The sequence below is a fragment of the Phyllobates terribilis genome, unplaced genomic scaffold (genome assembly GCF_046119375.1).
Source record: "Phyllobates terribilis strain yellow unplaced genomic scaffold, ASM4611937v1 Scaffold_60__1_contigs__length_8166268, whole genome shotgun sequence".
Classification (NCBI taxonomy): Eukaryota; Metazoa; Chordata; class Amphibia; order Anura; family Dendrobatidae; genus Phyllobates; species Phyllobates terribilis.
This window is the reverse complement of record NW_027362820.1, coordinates 4,109,675-4,134,387: the sequence shown is the minus strand read 5'-3', so window position 1 is coordinate 4,134,387 and position 24,713 is coordinate 4,109,675. Positions and strand designations below refer to the sequence as shown.

General features: G+C 43.9%; 1 protein-coding gene across 4 annotated transcripts in view; it reads left to right on the top strand.

Moving 5' to 3' along the window:
- Positions 1 to 24,713, top strand: part of LOC141192327 (uncharacterized) — an 85,686-nt gene that overhangs the window by 16,395 nt on the left and 44,578 nt on the right. For 2 of the 4 annotated variants that reach the window (XM_073661829.1, XM_073661828.1), the window contains one exon: positions 12,056 to 13,731. The exons of 1 other annotated variant lie outside the window; for it this stretch is intronic. In XM_073661829.1, the coding sequence (XP_073517930.1) occupies positions 12,056 to 13,335 (1,280 nt within the window). In that variant the 3' untranslated portion in view covers positions 13,336 to 13,731. Of the gene's footprint in view, positions 1 to 12,055; positions 13,733 to 24,713 lie in introns of those variants that run through there. One more of the 4 variants, XM_073661830.1, reaches the window with a different exon arrangement.

Genomic DNA, 24,713 nt, shown 5'->3' with positions numbered 1-24,713 from the left:
GGCAGGATACTATAGGAAGTTTGTGCCCAACTATAGTGCCCTTGCTAAGCCCCTGACGGACTTCACGAAAAAGAAGCTACCACAGACGACTGGACAGCTGACTGTGAGTGGTCCTTCACGGCGCTGAAAGCTGCCCTGGCCAGTTCCCCAGTTCTGCAGGCCCCGGACTTCGCTTGGCGGTTTGTGGTCCAAACGGGCAACAGTGCGTTTGGCCTGGGTGCTGTGCTCAGCCAGGTAAACTAGCAGGGGGAAGAGCATCCAGTGATGTTTCTCAGCTGCAAGCTCTTACCCCGGGAAGTAGCATATGCCACTGTGGAGAAGGACTGCCTCAATACAGCGTGGGCCCTGCGGAAGCTGCAGCCCTATCTATATGGGTGCAACTTCACCATAGTGACTGACCACAACCCCCTCAGCTGGCTGCATCGGGTGTCCAGTGACAATGGCAAATTACTGCGGTGGAGCCTAGCTTTACAGCAGTACGATTTTACCATTCAGCACAACAAGGGTAGTGAACGACGGGCTGTCCCGTCAAGGAGATACCGAGGAGGTAGGCTTAAGGGGCAATCTGTAAATCCGCCCCTACGCCACCTCAAAGAGGGGGAGATGTCATAGAAAAATTGAAAATATTTTCTTCACCACTGTCATAGATATTAAGAAGTCTCTCTCCCAGACCCCTCATTGCCTCTCACCCCTCCCTTATCCTCCATTTGTCACAAGAGGAGAGCTGACAGCCCAGCATCTGTCTCCCTGCAAATTATCACCCACAGCCAAAGTAACTTAAAGAAATGCTGGCACACAAGAGGTGTCACCAACCCGATTAAAAATGCGAGGGTCTTTCCCCCTGCAGAGGCAGGAGTTAATTAGACACACGCTGCGACAACTTAGCTCCAGCTGAGGAAGCTTGATTCCCAGGACTTTAAAGGGAATTTATCATAGGTCTCGGAGGATTTTCGGAGCCAAAACTAAATATGAAATAACTAAAGTTCCATATGTCCGATAATAACGGGACCTATATTTTTAGTGGCAGGGTCAGCCAAGGAACAACATGCTATTTTTCCATAGCTGTAATCCCGTTTGGGGAGCATTAATGCAAAAGTACCAGAATAGCAGATCACAACTACACCATGTGTGGTCTCTAAATGCAGGTAAATTTACAATGGAAAATATGGTATCACGTTTGGGCTTCTGGGATTAAACAGCAATAAGTTATCCCCAAAACCAGATATCTTACTAAAAATGTGCAGGCTAGAGCCCAGCCTCTGTGATGTCAGGACAGGGGGGGTTGTGGGCAGGTTCCCCCTTCAGCAAAAAAGAATCTGCTGAGGTATTCTTTGGCCCGGGAGTATATGTTTATCATAGCAAAGGATTGCGTTTGATAACGCTCAAATCAAGCGGAGTGTCTCCCCTCCACCTATATTGAATTGTCTCAGCGATCATATAGTAAGTCTTTTTTAATCCTGTTTTATTTCATGTAACTTTATATGTATTGTAATTGTTCCCTTTGTAAAATATTTGTAGATTTTTCCTAACACTGCCTCCCTTTTGGATTAAATATAAAATTTAATAGTCTTGTTTCTTTTGCTCTGTAATCGTTCCCTCCCCCGAAGCCATATATGCTACCAAACGCAGGCATCCGGCCAGACCTGTATTATAGTTCAAACGCGGCTGGTGGTGGCAGCAAATAGTCATAAGTGGGCTATCGTGAAGTTGGCAGCGACCGTACGGGGCATATACACATATTCCATGCATTGGAATCCGGAGGTATGTATGCCATACGCTCGCTGTGTGCTTGCCGATACCTACGTAGTAAGTAATCGGGATCGTGTGCTCACGAATCCCTGCTCAATCCTGTGAATAAATGACAGAGTGACGGCAACGGTGAGCTATTGTGTGATCTCTCCGGTGTCGTCACTGAGGAACCCTGACAAGTAATTTTATTAGTTTCCACATCATACATAACACACAAGTAAAATTAAAAGTATGAAAGGAGATGTTAAAACAGAGGTGAACACCTATTGAAAGAATAAAGAAAAAACTGCCATTAGAGTACACTGTAGCTTATCACAGATAAGTATTGAGATTAGATGACAATTTATACCATTCACAAAATACAAGAGTACGCCCAGTCTCGCCCAAATGTGAGACTGATCTACTCCAAGACCAAGCCTGTATAAAACTTATACATAAGTATGTGAAATATTAATATAATCCAAGTGGGATGATAATGTTATATACTGGGTAGCTAGAACAGAAAGGACACAAACAGGATGGTTTGAGAGAAGTCAATATATGTAAAGAGATCTAGACATGATAGCTGAACACACGTTTCCAATGTGACTCGGGGGGAATCAATGTGCATATATTAATACACTGTGTGCAGAATTATTAGGCAAGTTTTATTTTAGAGGATTAATTTTATTATTGATCAACAACTATGTGTAACATACCTGGCGGCCTCCTTGCATAGTGGTCCATCTCCCACTGTGCAGGAGCGCGCACTTGATCTCCTGTCCAGAATGTCTCTCTGGCTTCCCTCCATGCTGTCTGTTTGTGTCTGTCTCTGCTGCTTAAGGGCGGCGCCCGATCACTTCCTGCTTTTTGTACCTGCTGTGGGTCACACCCCTTGTGCGTCCTCAGCCTATTGCTGTCTGACACTTGGTATATAGCTCAGCAGCTCCCTTCTATCCCTGCCTGAGCATAGTGTTTCCTTCAGGGTGTGCTTGCACTCTGAAGGTGCCAGGTCCCGTCTTTGTTTCCTTGTCTGCCTTTCCTGGAGGCTGTATTTCCAGGCCTGTCTGAACTTAGTCCTGTATGTCTCCTGCTTTGCGGTATCTGCTCCCGTGTCTGAACTGTGTCCTGTATGTCTCCTGCTTTGCGGTATCAGCTCCCGTGTCTGAACTGAGTCCTGTATGTCTCCTGCTTTGCGGTATTAGTTCCCGTGTCTGAACTGAGTCCTTTCTGTGTATCTTGTCTGTCCTGTCTGAACACGCTCCTAGCCTGTTCCTCCCGCCTTCTAGGGGCCGATTACCTAGACCCGCTCCTGTATCTTGTCTGTCCTGTCTGAACACGCTCCTTGCCTGTTCGTCCCGCCTCTCTGGGGGCAGTATTCCCAGACCCTCTCCTGTATCCCGCTGCAGTGTCGGTCTCCTCCGTACACTCAGTTCCAGTCTGAACTCTCTCCTATCCTTTACCTGTTTTGCCTCTATGTCCGTTCCCTTCCTTTTTCTGCAGAGTCTGAACTCGTACCTAACTCCTGCCTGTTGTCTCTGTACTCCCGTTTGTGAGTTTGTGGTCCACTCGCTACTTCACTGCAAGTACCCTGTGGGTGTCTGGCTCTGTCTTTCCCTTCCTGTCTGTTCCGTGTGAACAGAGTCCTGTCCTGCCCTGCTACTGCCCGCTGCTCCGGCAGTCCTGTCCTGCCCTGCTTCTGCCCGCTGCTTCCGGCAGTCCTGTCCTGCTTCTGCCCGCTGCTCCGGCAGTCCTGTTCTGCCCGCTGCTCCGGCAGTCCTGTCCTGCCCTGCCTGTACCCCTCTGCCTGTAATGTTCCTGAGTCCCAGTGTGTACTGGGCCCTATCCCGCCTGTGTTCCTACCTGCTAGTGCCTCCCTGTCTGCACTCTAGCTGTGCTTGCCTGTACCCCCCCTGCCTGCTTACCCGCCTGCCTGCATACCAGTCGTGCCTGCCTATACCCACCAGTCTGTGTGCCAGCCTACCAGTCTGTTCCTGTATTCCCCTGTGTGGGTCAACAGCCGTGTCCGGGGTCTGTCCTGGAGTAGCACCTGGTCCCTCTGCTCGGTTCCTCCTTGGTGCACTGGCGTCGTATGCCGTCGTGCGACCCTGGTCGGATCGGGTGAATACCTAGTTACGCCCCTCCAGGCATTCACTCTCCGGCACGGTCCAGTGGAATCACTACCAATCACACGCACACGCCGCTTAGCCCGGGCGTGTGCATAACAGCATGCTCAGGCCATGGTTCCCGTTGAGCCCCACGGCCTTCGCCCTCTGAGAAGTTTTCCAGCGAATATATGCATTAAAATAAATAAATAAATTTTTTTTCTCTTAGCTGAGTTCCAGGCGAAATTACGCACCGTCCAGATGGATCTATCAGCTCTCGTTCCTGCGGATCCGCCACGTTACTATGGGGATCCAAGACAGTGTCGTGCATTTGTGGAGCAATGCATGCTACACTTTAAGGCCTACCCTCTCTATTTTCCTTCCGATTGGGCTAAAGTGGCCTTTATTATGTCTTACCTGGCGGGTGATGCCTTGGAATGGATCAACCCCCTATATGAAACACAGGATCCGATCCTCCGGGACCTAATGGCCTTCCTGGTGGCCTTTCTAATGGTCTTCGATGATCCTAACCCGGAGGCTCCTGCTGAAGCTTCACCTCCCAATATCCCGGAGCAGCCCCGATGGGTAATGTGTGTGGGTAGCGCAATAGTCCTCCAGCCCAATGAGACTACTGCCCACCCAGAATCCTCACAGGGTGACTACGCTTTCCGGAATACTTCTCTCAACCTCAAGAGGCAGTCCAGACGTGCTAGACTTAGAGGCAAGCCGTCACGCCAGGGTCTGTCCTCCCTGAGACCTCCTGACCCCAACCTTGAAGTCCCTACTGAAGCTTCATCTCCCTGTATCCCGGAGAAACCCCAGGTTACCTCTGAGTCTGTGCACCTCTACTACCTGGCGGAGGATCCCCTGTTGCCTCCTGAATCCTCCGGGATACCACTCGATGACAAATGGAGAGAGACTTCTCTACACCCGGTACTCAATACTTTGTCCGCTTCGTCCTGTGAGCCTGACAATGGGTACCCCAAAGTGGTAGTTACTCCCGAGTCTCTACACCCCTCCGACCAGGCGGAGGACCTCCAGTTGTGTTCAGAACCCTTCGGGGTGCCACCTGGTGGTGAATGGACAGAGACTTTCCTATACTCGGTACCCGATACCTCGCCTGCTTCCTCCAGTGAGTCCAACCTAGTGTACTCCGAAGCAGAGGTTACTCCCGAGTCTCTACACCCCTCCGACCAGGCGGAGGACCTCCAGTTGTGTTCAGAACCCTTCGGGGTGCCACCTGGTGGTGAATGGACAGAGACTTTCCTATACTTGGTACCCGATACCTCGCCTGCTTCCTCCAGTGAGTCCGACCTAGTGTACTCTGAAGCAGTTGTTTTCTCTGAGCCTCTGCACTCTTCTGACCCGGCGGAGGACCTCCAGTTGTTTCCTGAATCCTCCGGGGTACCACCAGATAACAAAGAGACAGTGACTTTTCCTCATTATGTACCTGATAACCCGTCTATTTTTTCCTGTGAGCTTGACAAGATGTACCTCGAAGCAGAGATTACCCTCAAGTCTCTGTCCCCCTCCAACCCAGTGAACGACTGGTCCTCGAATTCCCTGCGGAAGATTCTGGCAGGCCTGAAGAAGAGGGGGCGTAAGGGGGGAGGTACTGTAACATACCTGGCGGCGTCCTTGCATAGTGGTCCATCTCCCACTGTGCAGGAGCGCGCACTTGATCTCCTGTCCAGAATGTCTCTCTGGCTTCCCTCCATGCTGTCTGTTTGTGTCTGTCTCTGCTGCTTAAGGGCGGCGCCCGATCACTTCCTGCTTTTTGTACCTGCTGTGGGTCACACCCCTTGTGCGTCCTCAGCCTATTGCTGTCTGACACTTGGTATATAGCTCAGCAGCTCCCTTCTATCCCTGCCTGAGCATAGTGTTTCCTTCAGGGTGTGCTTGCACTCTGAAGGTGCCAGGTCCCGTCTTTGTTTCCTTGTCTGCCTTTCCTGGAGGCTGTATTTCCAGGCCTGTCTGAACTTAGTCCTGTATGTCTCCTGCTTTGCGGTATCTGCTCCCGTGTCTGAACTGTGTCCTGTATGTCTCCTGCTTTGCGGTATCAGCTCCCGTGTCTGAACTGAGTCCTGTATGTCTCCTGCTTTGCGGTATTAGTTCCCGTGTCTGAACTGAGTCCTTTCTGTGTATCTTGTCTGTCCTGTCTGAACACGCTCCTAGCCTGTTCCTCCCGCCTTCTAGGGGCCGATTACCTAGACCCGCTCCTGTATCTTGTCTGTCCTGTCTGAACACGCTCCTTGCCTGTTCGTCCCGCCTCTCTGGGGGCAGTATTCCCAGACCCGCTCCTGTATCCCGCTGCAGTGTCGGTCTCCTCCGTACACTCAGTTCCAGTCTGAACTCTCTCCTATCCTTTACCTGTTTTGCCTCTATGTCCGTTCCCTTCCTTTTTCTGCAGAGTCTGAACTCGTACCTAACTCCTGCCTGTTGTCTCTGTACTCCCGTTTGTGAGTTTGTGGTCCACTCGCTACTTCACTGCAAGTACCCTGTGGGTGTCTGGCTCTGTCTTTCCCTTCCTGTCTGTTCCGTGTGAACAGAGTCCTGTCCTGCCCTGCTTCTGCCCGCTGCTCCGGCAGTCCTGTCCTGCCCTGCTTCTGCCCGCTGCTCCGGCAGTCCTGTCCTGCCCTGCTTCTGCCCGCTGCTCCGGCAGTCCTGTTCTGCCCGCTGCTCCGGCAGTCCTGTCCTGCCCTGCCTGTACCCCTCTGCCTGTAATGTTCCTGAGTCCCAGTGTGTACTGGGCCCTATCCCGCCTGTGTTCCTACCTGCTAGTGCCTCCCTGTCTGCACTCTAGCTGTGCTTGCCTGTACCCCCCCTGCCTGCTTACCCGCCTGCCTGCATACCAGTCGTGCCTGCCTATACCCACCAGTCTGTGTGCCAGCCTACCAGTCTGTTCCTGTATTCCCCTGTGTGGGTCAACAGCCGTGTCCGGGGTCTGTCCTGGAGTAGCACCTGGTCCCTCTGCTCGGTTCCTCCTTGGTGCACTGGCGTCGTATGCCGTCGTGCGACCCTGGTCGGATCGGGTGAATACCTAGTTACGCCCCTCCAGGCATTCACTCTCCGGCACGGTCCAGTGGAATCACTACCAATCACACGCACACGCCGCTTAGCCCGGGCGTGTGCATAACACTATGTTCTCGATCAACCCAAAAGACTCATAAATATCCAAGCTTAATATTTTTGGAAGTTGGGGAGTTTTTTTTTTAGATTTGGCTATCTTAGGAGGATATCTGTTTGTGCAGGTAACTATTACTGTGCAGAATTATTAGGCAACTTAATAAAAACCAAATATAATCTCACTTGTTTATTTTCACCAGGTAAACCAATATCAGTGCACAAAATTTAGAAATAAACATTTCTGACACGCAAAAACAAAAACCCCAAAAATTAGTGATGAATATAGCCACCTTTCTTTATGATGACACTCAACAGCCTTCCATCCATAGATTCTGTCAGTTGCTTGATCTGTTTTTGATCAACATTGCGTGCAGCAGCCACCACAGCCTCCCAGACACTGTTCCGAGAGGTGTACTGTTTTCCCTCCCTGTAGATCTCACATTTTATGATGGAACACAGGTTCTCTATGGGGTTCAGATCAGGTGAACAAGGGGGCCATGTCATTATTTTTTCTTCTTTTAGACCTTTACTGGCCAGCCACGCTGTGGAGTAGTTGGATGCATGTGATGGAGCATTGTCCTGCATGAAAATCATGTTTTTCTTGAACGATACGGACTTCTTCCTGTACCACTGCTTGAAGAAGTTGTCTTCCATAAACTGGCAGTAGGTCTGGGAGTTGAGCTTCACTCCATCCTCAACCCGAAAAGGTCCCACAAGTTCATCTTTGATGATACCAGCCCATACCAGTACCCCACCTCCACCATGCTGGCGTCTGAGTCGGAGTGGAGCTCTCTGCCCTTTACTGATCCAGCCTCTGGCCCATCAAGAGTCACTCTCATTTCATCAGTCCATAAAACCTTTGAAAAATCAGTCTTAAGATATTTCTTGGCCCTTTCTTGACGTTTTATCTTATGTTTCTTGTTCAAAGGTGGTCGTTTTTCAGCCTTCCTTACCTTGGCCATGTTCCTGAGTATCGCACACCTTGTGCTTTTTGATACTCCAGTAACGTTGCAGCTCTGAAATATGGCAAAACTGGTGGCGAATGGCATCTTGGCAGCTTCCCACTTGATTTTCCTCAATTCATGGGCAGTTATTTTGCGCCTTTTTTGGCCAATACGCTTCTTGCGAGCTTGTTGGCTATTTGCCATGAAACGCTTGACTGTTCAGTGATCACGCTTCAAAAGTTTGGAAATTTCAAGACTGCTGCATCCCTCTGCAAGACATCTCACAATTTTGGACTTTTCAGAGCCCGTCAAATCTCTCTTCTGACCCATTTTGCCAAAGGAGAGGAAGTTGCCTAATAATTAAGCACACCTTATATAGGGTGCTGATGTCATTAGTCAACACCCCTCCTCATTACAGAGATGCACATCACCAGATTTACTTAATTGGTAGTTGGCTCTCAAGCCTATGCAGCTTGGAGTAGGACAACATGTATAAAAAGTATCATGTGATCAAAATACTAATTTGCCTAATAATTCTGCATGCTGTGTATAATCATAATAGGCCGACATTAGCTCATTCAAAGTCAAGTGAAATGAAGTATGGACAAAAGGTATAAATACCTAGAATTCATTCAAAAGCTATACAAGGCACATAGGAGACCACAGAACACAGCAACACTAGTAAAAGTGCTGGTGCATAGATGGCAGTGTCATGTAACAAATATAAGTATATAAAGCAAGACAAACAAGTGTGGATGCCCTCGGGAGAAGCTGATCATGAAACGCGAGTCAAGGGAACATCTCGGCAGGACGTCCAAACTGGTTTGGTTAACGATAAACAACATAAACATTACACGTGTGCCGTGATATATCTGTAAGCTAAATTTAAGACACCTCAGCTCTGCAGTATTATAAAAAGTTCTCTTTCAGGGTATGTGCACGCGATGCAGAAATGAAGCAGAAAATTTCTGCATCATTTCTGCATCTCCCTGGCAGAAAAAACGCATGCAGATTGTGCATGCGTTTTTCCTGCGGAATACATGCAGATTCACATGCGTTTCCGCATGTGGATTGACAAGCGCTTTCCAGGCGATTTTAGCATCACCTGGAAAGTGCTTGACAACTAGGTCACACTATATAAATCCATGCAAACAGCATGGATTTATATAGTGTGACCCGAGAGAGTGTATATACTTACCTCCGATGGCCCGCGCTGTCCCGCTCACTCCGTTCTCCCTCGCCGGCAACTTTGAATTGAAAGACCTGCCGACGTCAGCGTCACGTGACCCGTCACATGACTCTGACGTCAGCGCAGGTCCTTCAACTCACTGCAAAGTGCCGGGAACCAAGCAGGAGCGGTGAGCGGGCCAACAGAAGGTAAGTATACATTTATTTTTTATTTTATTCTTTTTTTTACAGATTTTTTAATGGTACCTGGGAGTGGATGAGACTCTCCTCTCCTCCACACCCGGGTACCATCCGCACATTAGAACGCATCAATTATGCAAGTACAGATGCAGTCTTGCAGAATTGGCGCGTTCTAATGCAAGTCAATGGTGGCGAAAACGCAGCGTTTCCGCAAAATTAATGGACATGCTGCGTATTTTTGAGCGCCGCGTTTACGCTGCGGAAAAATCCGCATCATGGGCACAGCACATGCGGATTTCAATTGGGGAACATTGCTGCCCTTCTACCATGCGTTTTTAATGCGTTTCCGCGGCGTTTACGCAGCTGCAAAAACGCAGCGGAAACGCATTAAAAACGCATCGTGTGAACTCGGCCTCAAGGTCTAATATTTCTTCTTGAAACTCATCTGACATAAAATATTGTCCCTTACGAGAGTTTAGATTGCCAAGAGCCACCGAGCCCCATACTCTAATTACCCCAGAGAGGTTTCACCACTAGTTACTCAATTTTTACTGGTGAAGACTGTTCAGTTTGATCATTTTAGTAGATGTGTTATTGTCTATACTGTGATTTAACCACTTCCTGCAGACAGTTTTGTGTTCCTAATCAGCCCCATTCTTCAAATCTGACTTGTGTCACTTTATGTGGTGATAACTTTGGAATTCTTCACAAAGGATAATGGTAAACAATTGGACCTTACAAATTATTTTCCAACTTTTCTTGAATCCAACAATCCCCTATATACGGTTATACACTACTGTCTGGGCACATGGAAGGTTAAGAAGGGAAGGAGCGCCATTTAGCTATTCGAATGCAGATCTTGCTGTTTGCAGACACAATGTATTGGGGGCACTGTTCTTGGTCACCTTGCAGCTCAAAAGATGGCTACCACAAACAGTCTTGGCGCTATCTACTCTATTTTCCAGATCCCATGGATTATCTTGCTCATTAACCTTTAATCATTCTACACTACATGGATTTGGACTTGCACGGAGACCCCTAGGCTTGGGCCATGGTGGTATCTGCTGTTCTGTGGTGTGAGATGGGAAGAAGAATAGTCAGGTAGCCGGGTCATAACCATGAGGGCAGTGAAAATACAAAATCAGAAGACTCAAGAGTAGTCAGTAAACGGGCAGGGGCCACAACAGGAGGACTGAACCAGAGGAAAACTAGGCTGTTTCTGGAAGCTTACGACAATATGCTTAAGGGGGCTAACGGACACGTAGTTTATAGGAGGTAGGTATCACAGAGATGGCTGTCCTCTGTGATGTAACTCGGAATGTTACTCTAGTACACTTAAGCACTAAGAGGACTGTTTGGTGTATCTGGGACCGGGTTACGGGTAGTTGGAGAGATAGGCGGTTCTACCTACCCACATACCTCACCTCTGGGTGTGGTTAAAATATAAAATGGAGGCCGTTGTTTGGCACATGTTCTGTGTGTTTGGAGGGAGAAGGCCTCCTGTGTGTTGTGGTCTTCCGACTGAGCCAGTGACCTGGATGCCACCCAGCTTGTGTGCCCACAGGACTGGCAAACCAGAGACTTTGCCTTAAGGAATCTTTACTTTGTTTTTGCCTGAACTAGAGGCTGTTTGTATTCCTTTTGCTTTTGCCTGGTTTATGAATTTATAAGCCAACATGGACATTTAAAGGAACATGCTTCTTGTTTGCCTGCCAACGCACCCAAGTGAGTAGAAACCCCACAATGCTTATAGCTTTTGTAGGGTGTGATGCTTGCATATGGGCTGAAGCAGGGACCAGATTACTCCAGCTGTACAGGACACACACACATACTGCCAGATGGGAAGGTACTACAGGTCCCAGGCACCCTAATCTTAGTGGCTGGACAGAGCCTGCACCACCCAGAGCTTCTGGATCCGACATCTCCTCCATCACCAGCGCTGCCTGCAGGATGAATAAGGCAGCACCTAGTGGCAGAAGCAGATGTCGCAGGAGCAGATCCCAGATGAAATGGGACCCACCATTTGCCGAAGCCCCAACATGAAAAAAAATGGCAGAAAACCAGAGCAGTAGAAATCCCCATAAAGTGACTCAATTTTGGAAATTATAACCCTCAGTGAATTAATCTATAGGAGTAGTGACTATATTGACTTCACAGCCACTTTCTGGAAATTAGCACGCAGTGGATGCTGAAGAGTAAAAATTGCCATTTTATTGCCCAACACATAGTGCCCAGATTGTGCTCCTGGAGACACACACTGTAAATTAAGTGGGTTCTTCTCACTATAGTAATGCCAAATACATGGATGCTAAATGTGGTTTGGGCGCACTGCGAGGCTGAAAAGCAAGAGATGATATGACTTTGGGAGAGCGAATATTGCTGGATTGGTTTATGGAAGCCATGTTGCTTTTCAAGAGCCTTTGAGCCAATAATGATGTTCAAACCTTTGTTTTTCCACTGACAGATGATGGACCTGAGTGGGGACTTGTTTTTTTGCAAGATGTGTAGAAGTTATTATTGGTATTATTTTCGCCAACATAACATTGTTTGGTGGATTTTTATAACAAATTTGGGAGGCAGAATGAACTCAGTTGAACACCACGCTCCGTGTGTACTGGTTCATCCTATGAGATTTTCTATTAGACTGTGAACGGTCATTGTCTTGGTGAAAAATTCAATATTTTTAACAATTTGCTGTTTCTAGAGAGAGTTTAAGTAGAAATGTTCAAAAATATAAAATTCAAGGATATTTTATTCAAAAATAATACTTGGTTTTATTCTTAGCAGATCACTGTACCAGGAGATCAGAGGGACTGCCGACATCTTCAGTTTTTAAATCAGATGATCTCGAGATCCCACAGGATACAATTGAGGTGAATGCCATTGCTCCAGATATACCATCATCCCTTCACAGCAAAGATCTGTCATCTGATCCTTTGAAAGAGGTCCTGTCTTCTGATTCATTACCGACTACTAAGGAAAATCAAAGTCACAAAATAAGCATTAAAAAACAAACTGCTCCTAAAGCAAATAAGCCATTTTCATGTTCAGAATATGGAAATAGTTTTCCCCCTGAAATGTCTTTTAAACATCCAAAAATTCATACAGTGGAAAATAGATTTTCTTGTTCCGAGTGTGGGAAAGGTTTTAACCAGAAATCAGCTTTTGTTAGGCACCAGAGAATTCACACAGGGGAGAAGCCTTTTTCCTGTTCAGAATGTGGGAAATGTTTTACAGACAAATCAACACTTGCTGTACATCAGCGAACTCACACAGGGGAGAAGCTTTTTTCATGTTCAGAATGTGGGAAATGTTTTAACCAGAAATCAAATTTTGTTACGCACCAGAGAACCCACACAGGGGAGAAGCCCTTTTCCTGCTCAGAATGTGGGAAATATTTTAACCATAAATGGTTTCTTGCTATACACAAAAGAACTCACACAGGGGAGAAACCTTTTTCATGTTCAGAATGTGGGAAATGTTTTAACCAGAAATCTGATTTGGTTAAGCACCAGAGAATTCATACAGGGGAGAAGCCTTTTTTATGTTCAGAATGTGGGAAGTATTTTACACGGAAAGCAAGTTTTGATAACCACCAGAGAATTCATACAGGGGAGACACGTTTTTTATGTTCAGAATGTGGGAAATGTTTTAACCAGAAATCTGATTTGGTTAAGCACCAGAGAATTCACACAGGGGAGAAGCCTTTTTCCTGTTCAGAATGTGGAAAATATTTTACACGGAAATCAAGTTTTGATAACCACCAGAAAACTCACACAGGGGAGAAGCCTTTTTCCTGTACAGAATGTGGGAAATATTTTACACAGAAATCAAGTATTGTTAACCACCAGAGAACTCACACAGGGGAGAAGCCTTTCTCCTGTTCAGAATGTGGGAAATATTTTACACAAAAATCACATTTAGTTAACCACCAGAGAACTCACACTGGGGAGAAGCCTTTCTCCTGTTCAGAATGTGGCAAAGATTTTACACAGAAATCACATTTAGTTAACCACCAAATAATTCACACAGGGGCGAAGCCTTTTTCATGTTCTGAATGTTAGAAATATTTGAACCAAAAGTTGTATCTTCATAACCCCTTTATCCCCCGAGCCTGTTTTCACCTTCATGACCAGGCCAAATTTTACTCTGGAACTGATTCTGAGAGTGTTTTTTTGTGACATATTGTACTTCATGACAGTGGTAAAATTTGTTTGATATGACTTGCGTTTATTTGTGAAAAAAAATGGAAATTTGGTGAAAATTTAGCAAAGTTCAGACTTTTAATTTTTATGCTCTTAAATCAGAGCGCTGTTATGACACACAAAATAGTAAATAAATAACATTTCCCACATGTCTACTTTACATCCATACAATTTTTGAAGCAAAATATTTTTTGTTAGGAAGTTGTAAGGGTTAAAAGTTGACCAGCGATTTCTCATTTTTCCAACAAAATTTACAAAAACATTTTTTTAGAGACCACATCACATTTGAAGTGACTTTGAGGTGACTGTATGACAGAAAATACCCAAAAGTGACACCACTCTAAAAACTGTAACCCACAAGGTGCTCAAAACCACATTCAAGATTTTTATTAGCCCTTAATGTTCTTCACAAGAATTAATGGAATGTGGAAGGAAAAAATTCACATTAAACTTTTTTTGCACAAAAAATGTATTTTATAACCTGTTAGTGATTTATTACCTATTACAGTCTGGGAAGGTCATTCAAAACCACCCACTGTGATCTCTTGAGTGAACAACTCTCTGCTGCCCCCTATCGGCCGGACAATTACACGATTGGCTGATGATTGGAGGCCACAGGCTGTTTGCACTAACAGACCGGTTATCAGAAAACTAACAGTGAGCGTATGGTATATACACCTCCGGATTCCAAAACATGGAATATGTGTATATAACCCCGAACAATCACCGCTAACTCCATGATAACTCCAGACTACTCGCTGCCATCACCAATCGTTTATAAGGCCGATTGGATAGTGTATGGCTTTGAGGCACGGTTACAGAACAAAAGGAACAGAACTGTTAAATGTTATATTTAATTCCAATGAAAAATATACAAAAGATTTTACAAAGGGGACAAAACAATACTGTATACAATTACATAAAATGAAAATAATAAAAAAGAAACTTACTACGACCATCACAGGTATGATTCGGCCTACCAAAGGAAAGCGCTTCGTTTGAAGAACGTCCAGTGGACGGGAATCATGCAGACACCGAAATGTATCTCTCTACAGCAGTGTTTCTCAACTCCAGTCCTCAGGACCCCACAACAGATCATGTTTTCAGGATCTCCTTAGTATTGCACAGGTGAGAGAACTTCCATCACCTGTGCAATACTAAGGAAATCCTGAAAACATGGCCTGTTGCGGGGTCCTGAGGACTGGAGTTGAGAAACACTGCTCTACAGGAACCCAGATCATGATTTGGCTTGATCTTTTATCAACTCCTGATTCCCACCCACACACTCCCCCATGATGACCTCACATAGGTCAAGTTATAGGCTGGTCTCAGCCATTCATGATTTTATGAAATCCCCAACTTATGTGATAACGCCTCTCCGGATGATCCCAAAAGTTCAAGATTGATGCCATATTTTCCATTGGGATTTTATCTTCACTTAGATAGTAAACATGGCATAGCTGTTGTCAGTTATCTGAATACTGTGGATTTGTGGCTCATTGGTAGGGGTTACAGTTCTGAAAAATTGTGTCTTCTTTCCCTTTTAGCCCCTGTGCTGAAAATCTATGTCTCATTAATATCAGATTTGTATAAATTGTAGTATTCTATATTTTATTTCGCAGACATACTGTCTGCTGAAGCTGTTCTGATAAAAGGAATATGTATGCAGGGTGACAATAGCCATTTCTAAAGAGTGTGAGGAATCTGCTTTAAGCTTCTCCAAAACTTAAAAGGCCTTTTTCTGTGGACAAAAGGCCCTGCCCTGTTTATGTATAAACACATGTACCCTTTTTGTTGTCCAACTCTTTGAAAAGAGTTCTCCTTTCTACTTTAAATCTCTTTAAGGCATCTTCTTTCAGTCTTATGGGCATCAAAAGGTCTTCATGCACTTTAACCCCTTACCGACCTTAGGCGATCTCAGTACGTCCTGGTTGGGAAGTGCTTCCTGACCTGGGATGTACTGAGAATTTCCGGGTGATTTTGCGCACATACAGGCTGTGTGCGCACGATCGCTGCCGGATGTCAGCTGATTCTGACAGCTGACACCCGGAACTCAATACCAGGAGCGGTGCCCACACCGCTCCCTGCACTTTAACAATCGCAGCATTTAGCTGGCAGGCAGAGGGAGGGAGCCCCCTCTGCTCTTGGATCGGTGCCTCCACGTAAAGTCGGAGGAGCCCGATCGTTGCCATAGTGACCCAATGTCGTCATCTTGATATCCGGGTCACCAGGCGCTAGCAAGTTAGGTAGATCATGCGCAGTGCATGATCTGCACTGACACAAGTTAGATCTGACAGTTATAAGGCGATCAGACTATTAAAAGTGAAAAAGTATAAAAAATTTAAAAAATAAATATAAAAAATAAGTTTTAAAATAATACAAAAAATATATGTATTGTACTTTTATGTAAAAAAAAAAATACACGTTTGGTATCGCTGCGTCCAAAACGACTTGCCCCATAAAACTGTCACACTAATTAACCCCGTCAATGAACACTGTAAAAAAAAAAAAAGTGGGGGGCTAAAAACTAGGCTTTTTCATCATACTGCCAAACATAAAGTGGAATAAGATGCGATCAAAAAGATAATGTAAATAAAAATAGTATCATTGAAAATTTCATCTTGTCCTGCAAAAAAAAAAGCCATCATACAGCTCCATCAGCTGAAAAATAAAAAAAGTTATAGCTCTCAGAATACAGCAATGCAAAAGTAATTATTTTTTCTATAAAATAGTTTTTATTGTGTAAAAGCGGCAAAACATTAAAAACTCTGTAATCGTGCTGACCCAAAGAGTAAAATCATCTTATCAATTTTACCACAAGTGGAACGACATAAAAAAAAACCAATTCCTGAATTGCTGAGTTTTGTTCATTCTGCCTCCCACAAATCTGAATAGAATTGAATCAAAAAATTTAGTGTGCCTAAAAATGGTATCAATAAAAACATCAACTCATTCCGCAAAAAACAAGCCCTTACATGACTGTCGGCCAAAATATGGAAATATTACAGCTCTCAAAATATGGAGATGCAAAAACTAGTTTTTACAAAAAAAAGCGTCTTTTAGTGTGTGACAGCAGCCAAGCATAAAAATCTGATATAAAGCTGGTATCTCTGTAATCGCACCGACCCGAAGAATAAAGTTGTCTAACCACTTAGGCTGTGTGCCGACGATGTGTTTTTTAAGCTTTTCCGCAGTGGCAAAAACACTGCAGAAACGGTTAAAAAATGCATGGTAGAAGGCGTGCCATGTTCCCCAATGATAATCAGCATGTGCTGTGCACATGCTGCGTAAATTTCCGCTGTGGTTTATCACTGCGGAAAAATACGCAGCATGTCCATTAATTTTGCGGACACGCAGAGTAATTGCCTCCATTGACTTGCATTGGAACGCATGGATTATGCATCACTGCATCTGTAGAAGCGGAATCCATGCGTTCCAATGTGCGGATGGTTCCCGGGTGTGGAGGAGAGGAAACTCTCCTCCGGACCCGGGTACCATAGAACATGTAAAAAACAAGAATAAAATAAAAAATATATATCATATTTACCTTCTGACGGCCCCCGCTGCTCTTGTCCTCCTTTGCCGGCAGCTCGCGGGGGACTGAAGGACCTGCGCTGACGTCATAGTCATGTGACGGCAGGTCCTTCAGTGTACCGCGAGTTGCCGGCAGCCAGGAGGAGCGAAGCAAGACTCCGGGGGCCATCGGAAGGTAAGTATAGATTTATTTTTTTATTTTTAAACATTCTTAAGGTCACACTATATAAGTCCATGCTGTTTGCATGGATTTATATAGTGTGACCTAGTTGACAAGCACTTTCCAAGTGATGCTAAAATCGCTTGGAAAGCGCTTGTCAACCCGCATGCGGAAATGCATGTTTAGAACGCTTCACATCCGCGTGTGTTTGGCTGGAAAAATGCATGTACAATCTGCATGCGTTTTTTCTGCCAGAGAGATGCAGAAACACTCAGGAACAAGTCCTGAGCATTCCTGAATCGTGGGCACATAGCCTTATACCGCACAAAAAATAACGTAAAAAATAAACAAAACCAATTCTTTACCTGCTGTTGATTTATTCATTCTGCCTCACAAAGATTGCCGTAAGGCTCTGCTCATGTTTATCCTGTGCTGAGCGCTTACACCGTGGTTTCTATATAAATCTCTGAAATACGTGATTCAGACAGAATTCCCCAGCGGAAGATTCCATATAATGAGGCAGATGAAGGCACTGTGCACGCCGTCTGGCCTGTGATCCTGCGGTATACGCCATTTTAGGCATGCATAAAAGTGCCGTCGGCCACAGTTTTGTCCACTTCTAAAAAAGACTCCATTGAACAGATGCATGAGCTGGGCACTACAAAGTACTGGCTAATACAAAGGCTGTTTGCAATTTTCACTCAGCAACATCCACTGCTGCTTGTTTCTGGAAAACTCCCATGGAGACAAAATCATCTCTACACCTGTAGATAAATTCCCAAAGGAGCATAATTTCCAAAATGGGGTTACTTGAGGGGGAATTTTGCTCTTCTAGCACTTCGGGGCTCTGTATAAGGAGTCCACAAACAATTCTAGGAAAATCTGTCTACAGGAGGCAAATAGTTCGCTGTCCATCCCGAGTCTCGCTGTGTGGCTAAGCAGTACTGTACACAATGGGATATTGCCACGTTCAGCAGAAATTGTGGACGTATTTTTGTGCAATTTTTACTCACTTTCCTGTGTGAACATGTAAAATCTGGGGCTAAAACAAAATTTTGGTGGTAAAAATGTAATTATTTTTTCTTCACTGCCCAATGGTATAAAATTCTGTGACACACGCAGAGTGTCAATATGATCACTGCACCCCTAGATAACCTCAGGGGCACTCCCAGCAGGTTATGGCATCCACAAACCAGAACAATAAAATCTGCACTATAATATGGCGCTCCTTCACTTCTGAGCTTTGCACTGTGCCTGAAAAGTATTTCCTATTACATGTAGGGCATTGGTGCACTCAGGAAAAATGGACCTCAGTTTGTTGTAAAAATTTCTTCTATTAGCCCTAAGAAAAATTAAGAACTTGGGGCTAAAGCAACATTTTAGTGGTAAAAATGTAATTTATTCTTTTATCATCGCCCAATGATATATAATTCTGAGGCACATGTGGTCTCAATATGATCACTGCACCCCTAGATTAATTCATTGGGGGGTGTAGTTTGTAAAATGAGGTCACATATGGGGGGTTTCTGTTGTTCTGGCACCACAGGGGCTCAGCCAATGTGACATGGCCTCCTCAGACCTTTCCAGCAAAATCTGAACTTCAATATGGCGCTTCTTCCATTCTGAGCTTTGCACTGTGCCTCAAAAGCAATTTTTGACTACATATGATGGGGTATCCGTATACTCAGGAGAAATTGCACAACAAATTTTGGGGTACATTTTCTCCTGCTAAGCTTGTGAAAATGAAAAATTTGGGGCTAAAAATTTTTTTTCTAGGAAAAATCTTTTCATTTTTCGTTTTCACAGATCAAATTTGTAAGCACCTGGGGGTACAAGGTTCTCACCACATGTTAGATAAATTCCTTGAGGGGTCTAAGTTTTCAAAATGGGGTCACTTTTCGGGGGTTTCCACTGTTTTGGCACATCAGGGGCTCTACAAACATTACATGCCACCTGCAGACCATTTGTCACACCAGGTGTGGGAAAGACTAAGTGCAACACAAAGGGAAAGGGGACATGGAGACTTCCTAGGCTGATCTGATATCACCCTTTCTTCCCTAAACATCCCTATATTTGTTCCTCATCAATCGCGCACAGGAACCTAAACCCTGTATTACCCTAGCACTAAGCCCTGGATCGGAACGGGGTGGGGATGAGCACTAGTCGATCCCCACTGACTACTAAAGACAACAAGGGAGACAAAGGATAGTAGCTTAGCTTTAGCGACTTCAGAGTGATAACTCCGTCCTCCTATCACCACAGAGGAAATAGCAGTTTGAGAGCTCCAAGCAATCACCGGGAAACATGTGATTATCACCAGTGCCTTCCTATTGCAAAGTGAAAGTATTTATACACTCAGGCCAGGGTATTAATTAGCAAGAGGAAGGTAGCTGCTGTGTCCTAGAGTGAGACAGATCTAAGGTGTCTGTAATGCCAAATGAAGAGATCTTCTGCAACCAACTGCAGGGCGACTGTCTGTCACTTCTGACACACCGGTGACACCATTCCATCAAAGTCTGCGTTCCAAAACATCACTCCTTCCTTCCTTTCTGAGCTCTGCCGTGCACCCCAACAGTAGTTTCTTCTCACATTTGGGGTATCAGCGTACTCATGAGAAATTGCACAACAAATTGTATGATGCAATTTCTCCTTTTACCCTTTTGAAAATAAAAAATTGGGGCTAAAATAATTTTTTTGTGAGAAATACTCAATTTTTTATTTTCACATTATTTTTTCATTTTTTTCCACATTCCAAAAATTCTTGTGAAGCACCTGAAGGGTTAATAAACTTCTTGAATGTGGTTTTGAGCACCTTGTGGGTTGCAGTTTTTAGAATGGTATCACTTTTGAGTGTTTTCTGTCATACAGACCCCTCAAGGTCACTTCAAATGTGACATGGTCCCCAAAAAAATGTTTTTGTAAATTTTGTTGGAAAAATGAGAAATCGCTGGTCAACTTTTAAACCTTATAACTTCCTAACAAAAAAAAATTGTTTCAAAAATTGTGCTGATGTAAAGTAGACATGTAGGAAATGTTGTATATTAACTGTTTTGTGTGACATATATCTCGCTGATTTAAGGGCATAAGAATTCAAAGTTTTAAAATTGCAACATTTTCGAAATTGTGGCTGGCCAAATTTTTTTCACAAATAAACGTAAGTGATATCGAAGAAAATTTACCACTGTCATGAAATGCAATACATCACAAAAAACAATCTCAGAATCAGTGGGATCCGTTGAAGTTTTCCAAAGTTATTACCTCTGTAAGGTGGCTAATGGTTGCGTAGTCAATGCGAGGCATGTGTCACAGAGATGGCTGGTCTCTGTGATGTAACCCGGAGTGTTTCTCTAGGGCACATAAGCACTAAGAGGATCGTTTGGTTCACCTGGGAGCCGGGTTACAGGTAGCTAGGAGAGAATGGGCGGGTCCAGCTACCCACATACCTCACCTCTGGGTGTGGTTAACAGCCTATAAAATGGAGGCTGTTGTTTGCCCCATGGTCTGTGTGCTTGGAGGGAGAAGGTCTCCTGTGTATGTTTTGTCTCCAGACCAAGCCAGGACACTGGACGCTACACCAGCCTGTGTGACCACAGCGCTGGCCATCCAGAGACTTTGGTAAAAGAACTGTTATCTTTGTTTTTGCCTCCACTAAAGGCTGTTTTGTTTGCATTTTCCCTTTGAACGGTTTATGAAGCTAGTAAACCGTTACAGACATTTAAAGGAGCATGCCTCATGTTTGCCTCAAACCGCACCTGAGTGAGTACCATCCCTACACCTCATAAAGTGACACTGGTCAGAATTGTAAAATTTAGCCTGGTCATGAAGGTGCAAACAGCGTTGGGGGGTAGAGTGGTTAACTAAGATGGTTCACATCTTTGTCTATTGTACAATCCTGCATCTAAGAGTGTCAGCTGCTTGTGTTACTGGGAATTTGTGTAATAAGAAAAAGGAGGGAGGGAGGTGAGTGACTTCAGAAATTTTTAATATTTTTACAAGGGTAACAGGAGAAAATGGACCTCAAAATTTGTTGTGCAATTTCTCCTTAGCAAGCCGATACTCCATATGTGGGGGAAAATTACTGTTTGGGCGCACGGCAGAGCTCGGAAGGGAAGGAGCACCATTTGACATTTTGAATGCAAAATTTGCTGGAATAATTAGCGGATGCCATTTCGCTTTTGGAGAGCCCCTGATGTACATGATGAGGGTACTGGTGTTTTTATTTTTTTTTTACTGATGGTGGTTCTGGTAACCTATTATTTCCTGATGGTGATTCTGGTTTCATATTCATGTACTATTAATGACTCTAAAGTTCTGTTTATATACTAATGATGATTTTGGCTTCATATTAATATACTAATGATGGTTCTGGTGATGAATGCACTAGAACACCATCAGTACTTGAACACATCACCAGAGCCATCAGTAGTACATGAATATAGCACCAGAACAACCATCACTACATGAATATGTAATCAGAACCACTATCAGGACAGGAATATAGCACCAGAAACAACATCATTTTCATTGTAAGCTGTATTTTTTGCATAATTCAAACCAAATGGCCCCCATTATAGTTAGCTATATTAGTTTCCATGACTATGCATGGGTCTGACATTTAAAATATAGAATGTCAGAGATTTATATCGCCATTTGTCCCTGGAATTCTTTAAGTGGCCCTTAACATTGAATGATTCTATATGTAACTCTGAAATTGCAATCACCACATTATAATGGCTTTGCAAGTCTAATCAGATCTTGGTACCTGACCAATCTGGGCAGGGGGATGTGTTAGGGGTCATATTACCTTACTCTCTGACCCATTCCTTTGCTTGGGGATGGGGTGCCATTGGCATTATCTGCCTTGGTCACCAAAATGCCTTGTCCTGGATGACTGCAATGTAATACTGACATGTGGACATTGTAATTGAGGACTGGTTGCAGGACTGATTCTGACTTTCCTGATAACTGAGGTGAACTTTAAAATGGCATCCCTTCCCAGCAGTGCATCTGACACATGTAGTGAATAAACGCAAATCCTCTTATTTTTGTTTTCTTCTGAGGGGAGGGACGTGTGAAGGATATTGGTTTCAACATTAATGGCATTGTAAAATATGATATGGTCAACATCATTCTCCAGGTCTATATGATTATGGTGATGTTAAACTTTTTTATTGATTTTTTTTTTTTTCTTTAATCTTGAAAAATATGTGTAAAGGGAATCTGTCGGTAAGATCAACCCTCCTAAGCCACTTATATGGGTATGCAGGTCCTAGAACATTGAATAATACGATACCTTGATATATGCAATCTGATGTAAATGATCGCCCTCAGAATCTGCCTTCAGAGCTTATTTTCAATGAAAGGGGTGATAACTGTCCCTCATTACATGTTTCATACTGGTATCATACTTAGACTTAGCAAAACTAATCTTTTTCTTTATTACAAACAAATCTTATGTATGTAACTCACTCATACACTGGTAACGGGAATAGTAAAGCCTACAACACCGAGGAGCTAAACCCACACCCTACAGGTCCCTGTACAGACCAAACAATCCCTAGCTGCAGAACTGAAAACACCACCTCTGACCTGACTCCCTAAAAGGCCACTGTGCACAGATAACTAGGAGAGGGAAAGTGTGCAGAGGGATACGAGGATATAGGCAGAGGAAACTTAAAGCACATGCACAAAGGAAAAATAAGGAGAACTAAGGAGAATAATAAATTAAACAAGAAGAAGTTCCCACCAACCTAACTGAGGAGAAAGGAAAGGAACTGGGACATGAGACGTCATGTCAGAGGGCGGAGTTTTGAGTAGTGACGTGGCCGAATTGGATAGGCCCAGTATTGGGGGAATAGCGCTGTGCTTAATCAGCGAGTGCTTTGATTGGCTGCCTAAACTTTAAATAGTCGTGATGCTCCCCACCCTGACATGCCGACAGGAAGAAGCAAGGAGAAACGCGTGTCAGGATGAGGGGAGCAAACTCAGTGTTCACACATGGCCTGGTCTCTGATCTGACAGGTAATTCCTTTATACCATCTTTACACTCAGTATTTTGCTAAGATAGCCACATGGCATATATCTAGGCACTGTCTGATTAACTGTCTTAGCAGATCATGTGTTAGCAGTATCGGTGTTTACACAGGGAAAAAGAGGAAATGTCCAGCGATAAAATAAAAGTATCTTCCTTTATTGATTCCTTTAAAATAATCCTGAATAGAACAAATCCAACCAACACAACTTTAGAAAGTCTTAGTCATGATCTAGATAGATCGAGCTGTAATGTGTTGGTTGGGTTTCTCCTACTCAGAATTGTTTTAAAGGAATCAATAAAGTGAGATACTTTTATTTTATCGCCGGACATTTCCTCTTTTTCCCTGTGCATTTGCTTGACCTGAACCAGGGCGTCTCCGTGCGATATCATTCCCAATAGAGGACGGCTTTATTCACCGGTAAACTGACTCTCCTTTTCCCTTTTTCTATGCTTGGTATATCCGTGTTTACAGCGCTGTCTGTTTGGGTAAGTTACATTAAATATAAGTACATGCTGCCAGCCTGACTAGATAATGGGCAATGCTTGGCCTCATCTGATTCTGCAGCACTCTATAAAAGCGAGCTGCACCGCATTTCATAAAAGCGAGCTGCACCGCATTTCATAAAAGCGAGCTGCACCGCATTTCATAAAAGCGAGCTGCACAGCATTTCATAAAAGCGAGCTGCACCACATTTCTCAAAAAGAAGATTTGGAATTAAAAATTGTTTGATTATTTTGAGTCAATATGTACATATATTTTAATCGTAAGAATATACTTTTTTAATGATTCACAGTCGCATATAAGCAAATTATGCCAATATGGGAATATACTTTTTTGATTGTTTATAGCTGCATATATGTTAATTATATTAAGATTTGTATAACTATTTCCATTTATTTAATAATTACTTGAATTATTAGAACATGACTCAGTTTAGTTCCATTTTTGTTGTGATCAACATTAGAAGAAAGCTTAATCTGCTGCTCCTCTTACAGGCACCGTGTGTAATTTCAGATTATTACGTCATTATTATTAATTAAGTTTTGAATTTTCTCTCTGTGTGGGTCTCCCCGTTTGATTGGAGGTACCTTTTTAACATTTTTTCTGTAGTTTATTATTTTAAATGTTATTTAATAAAGAGATTACTTTATATCATGCACTTCAATCGTTTTTCTGTGATGAAATTATCATAGAACTGGTATGTTATAATTGAATCCGAAGTGTTGCGCTCTCTTGCATAGAGAGATTCAATTTGGGTAATATGATTACTAGTGTTTAATAAGTGGCCAGCTGATCACAGAAGCATATATTGCAGTATGGAAAGACAGGGAGAGTGAAAGCCCCGCATAAAAAATGACATAAATATACATGGTATAAAGCAATAAATCCCACTATGAATCTATACTAGTGATGAGCGAGCACTAAAATGCTCAGGTGCATTGGGTCGAGCAAATCGTAATGCTTAGGTGCTCGACCCGAGCAACGAGCCCAATGTAAATCACTAAGAA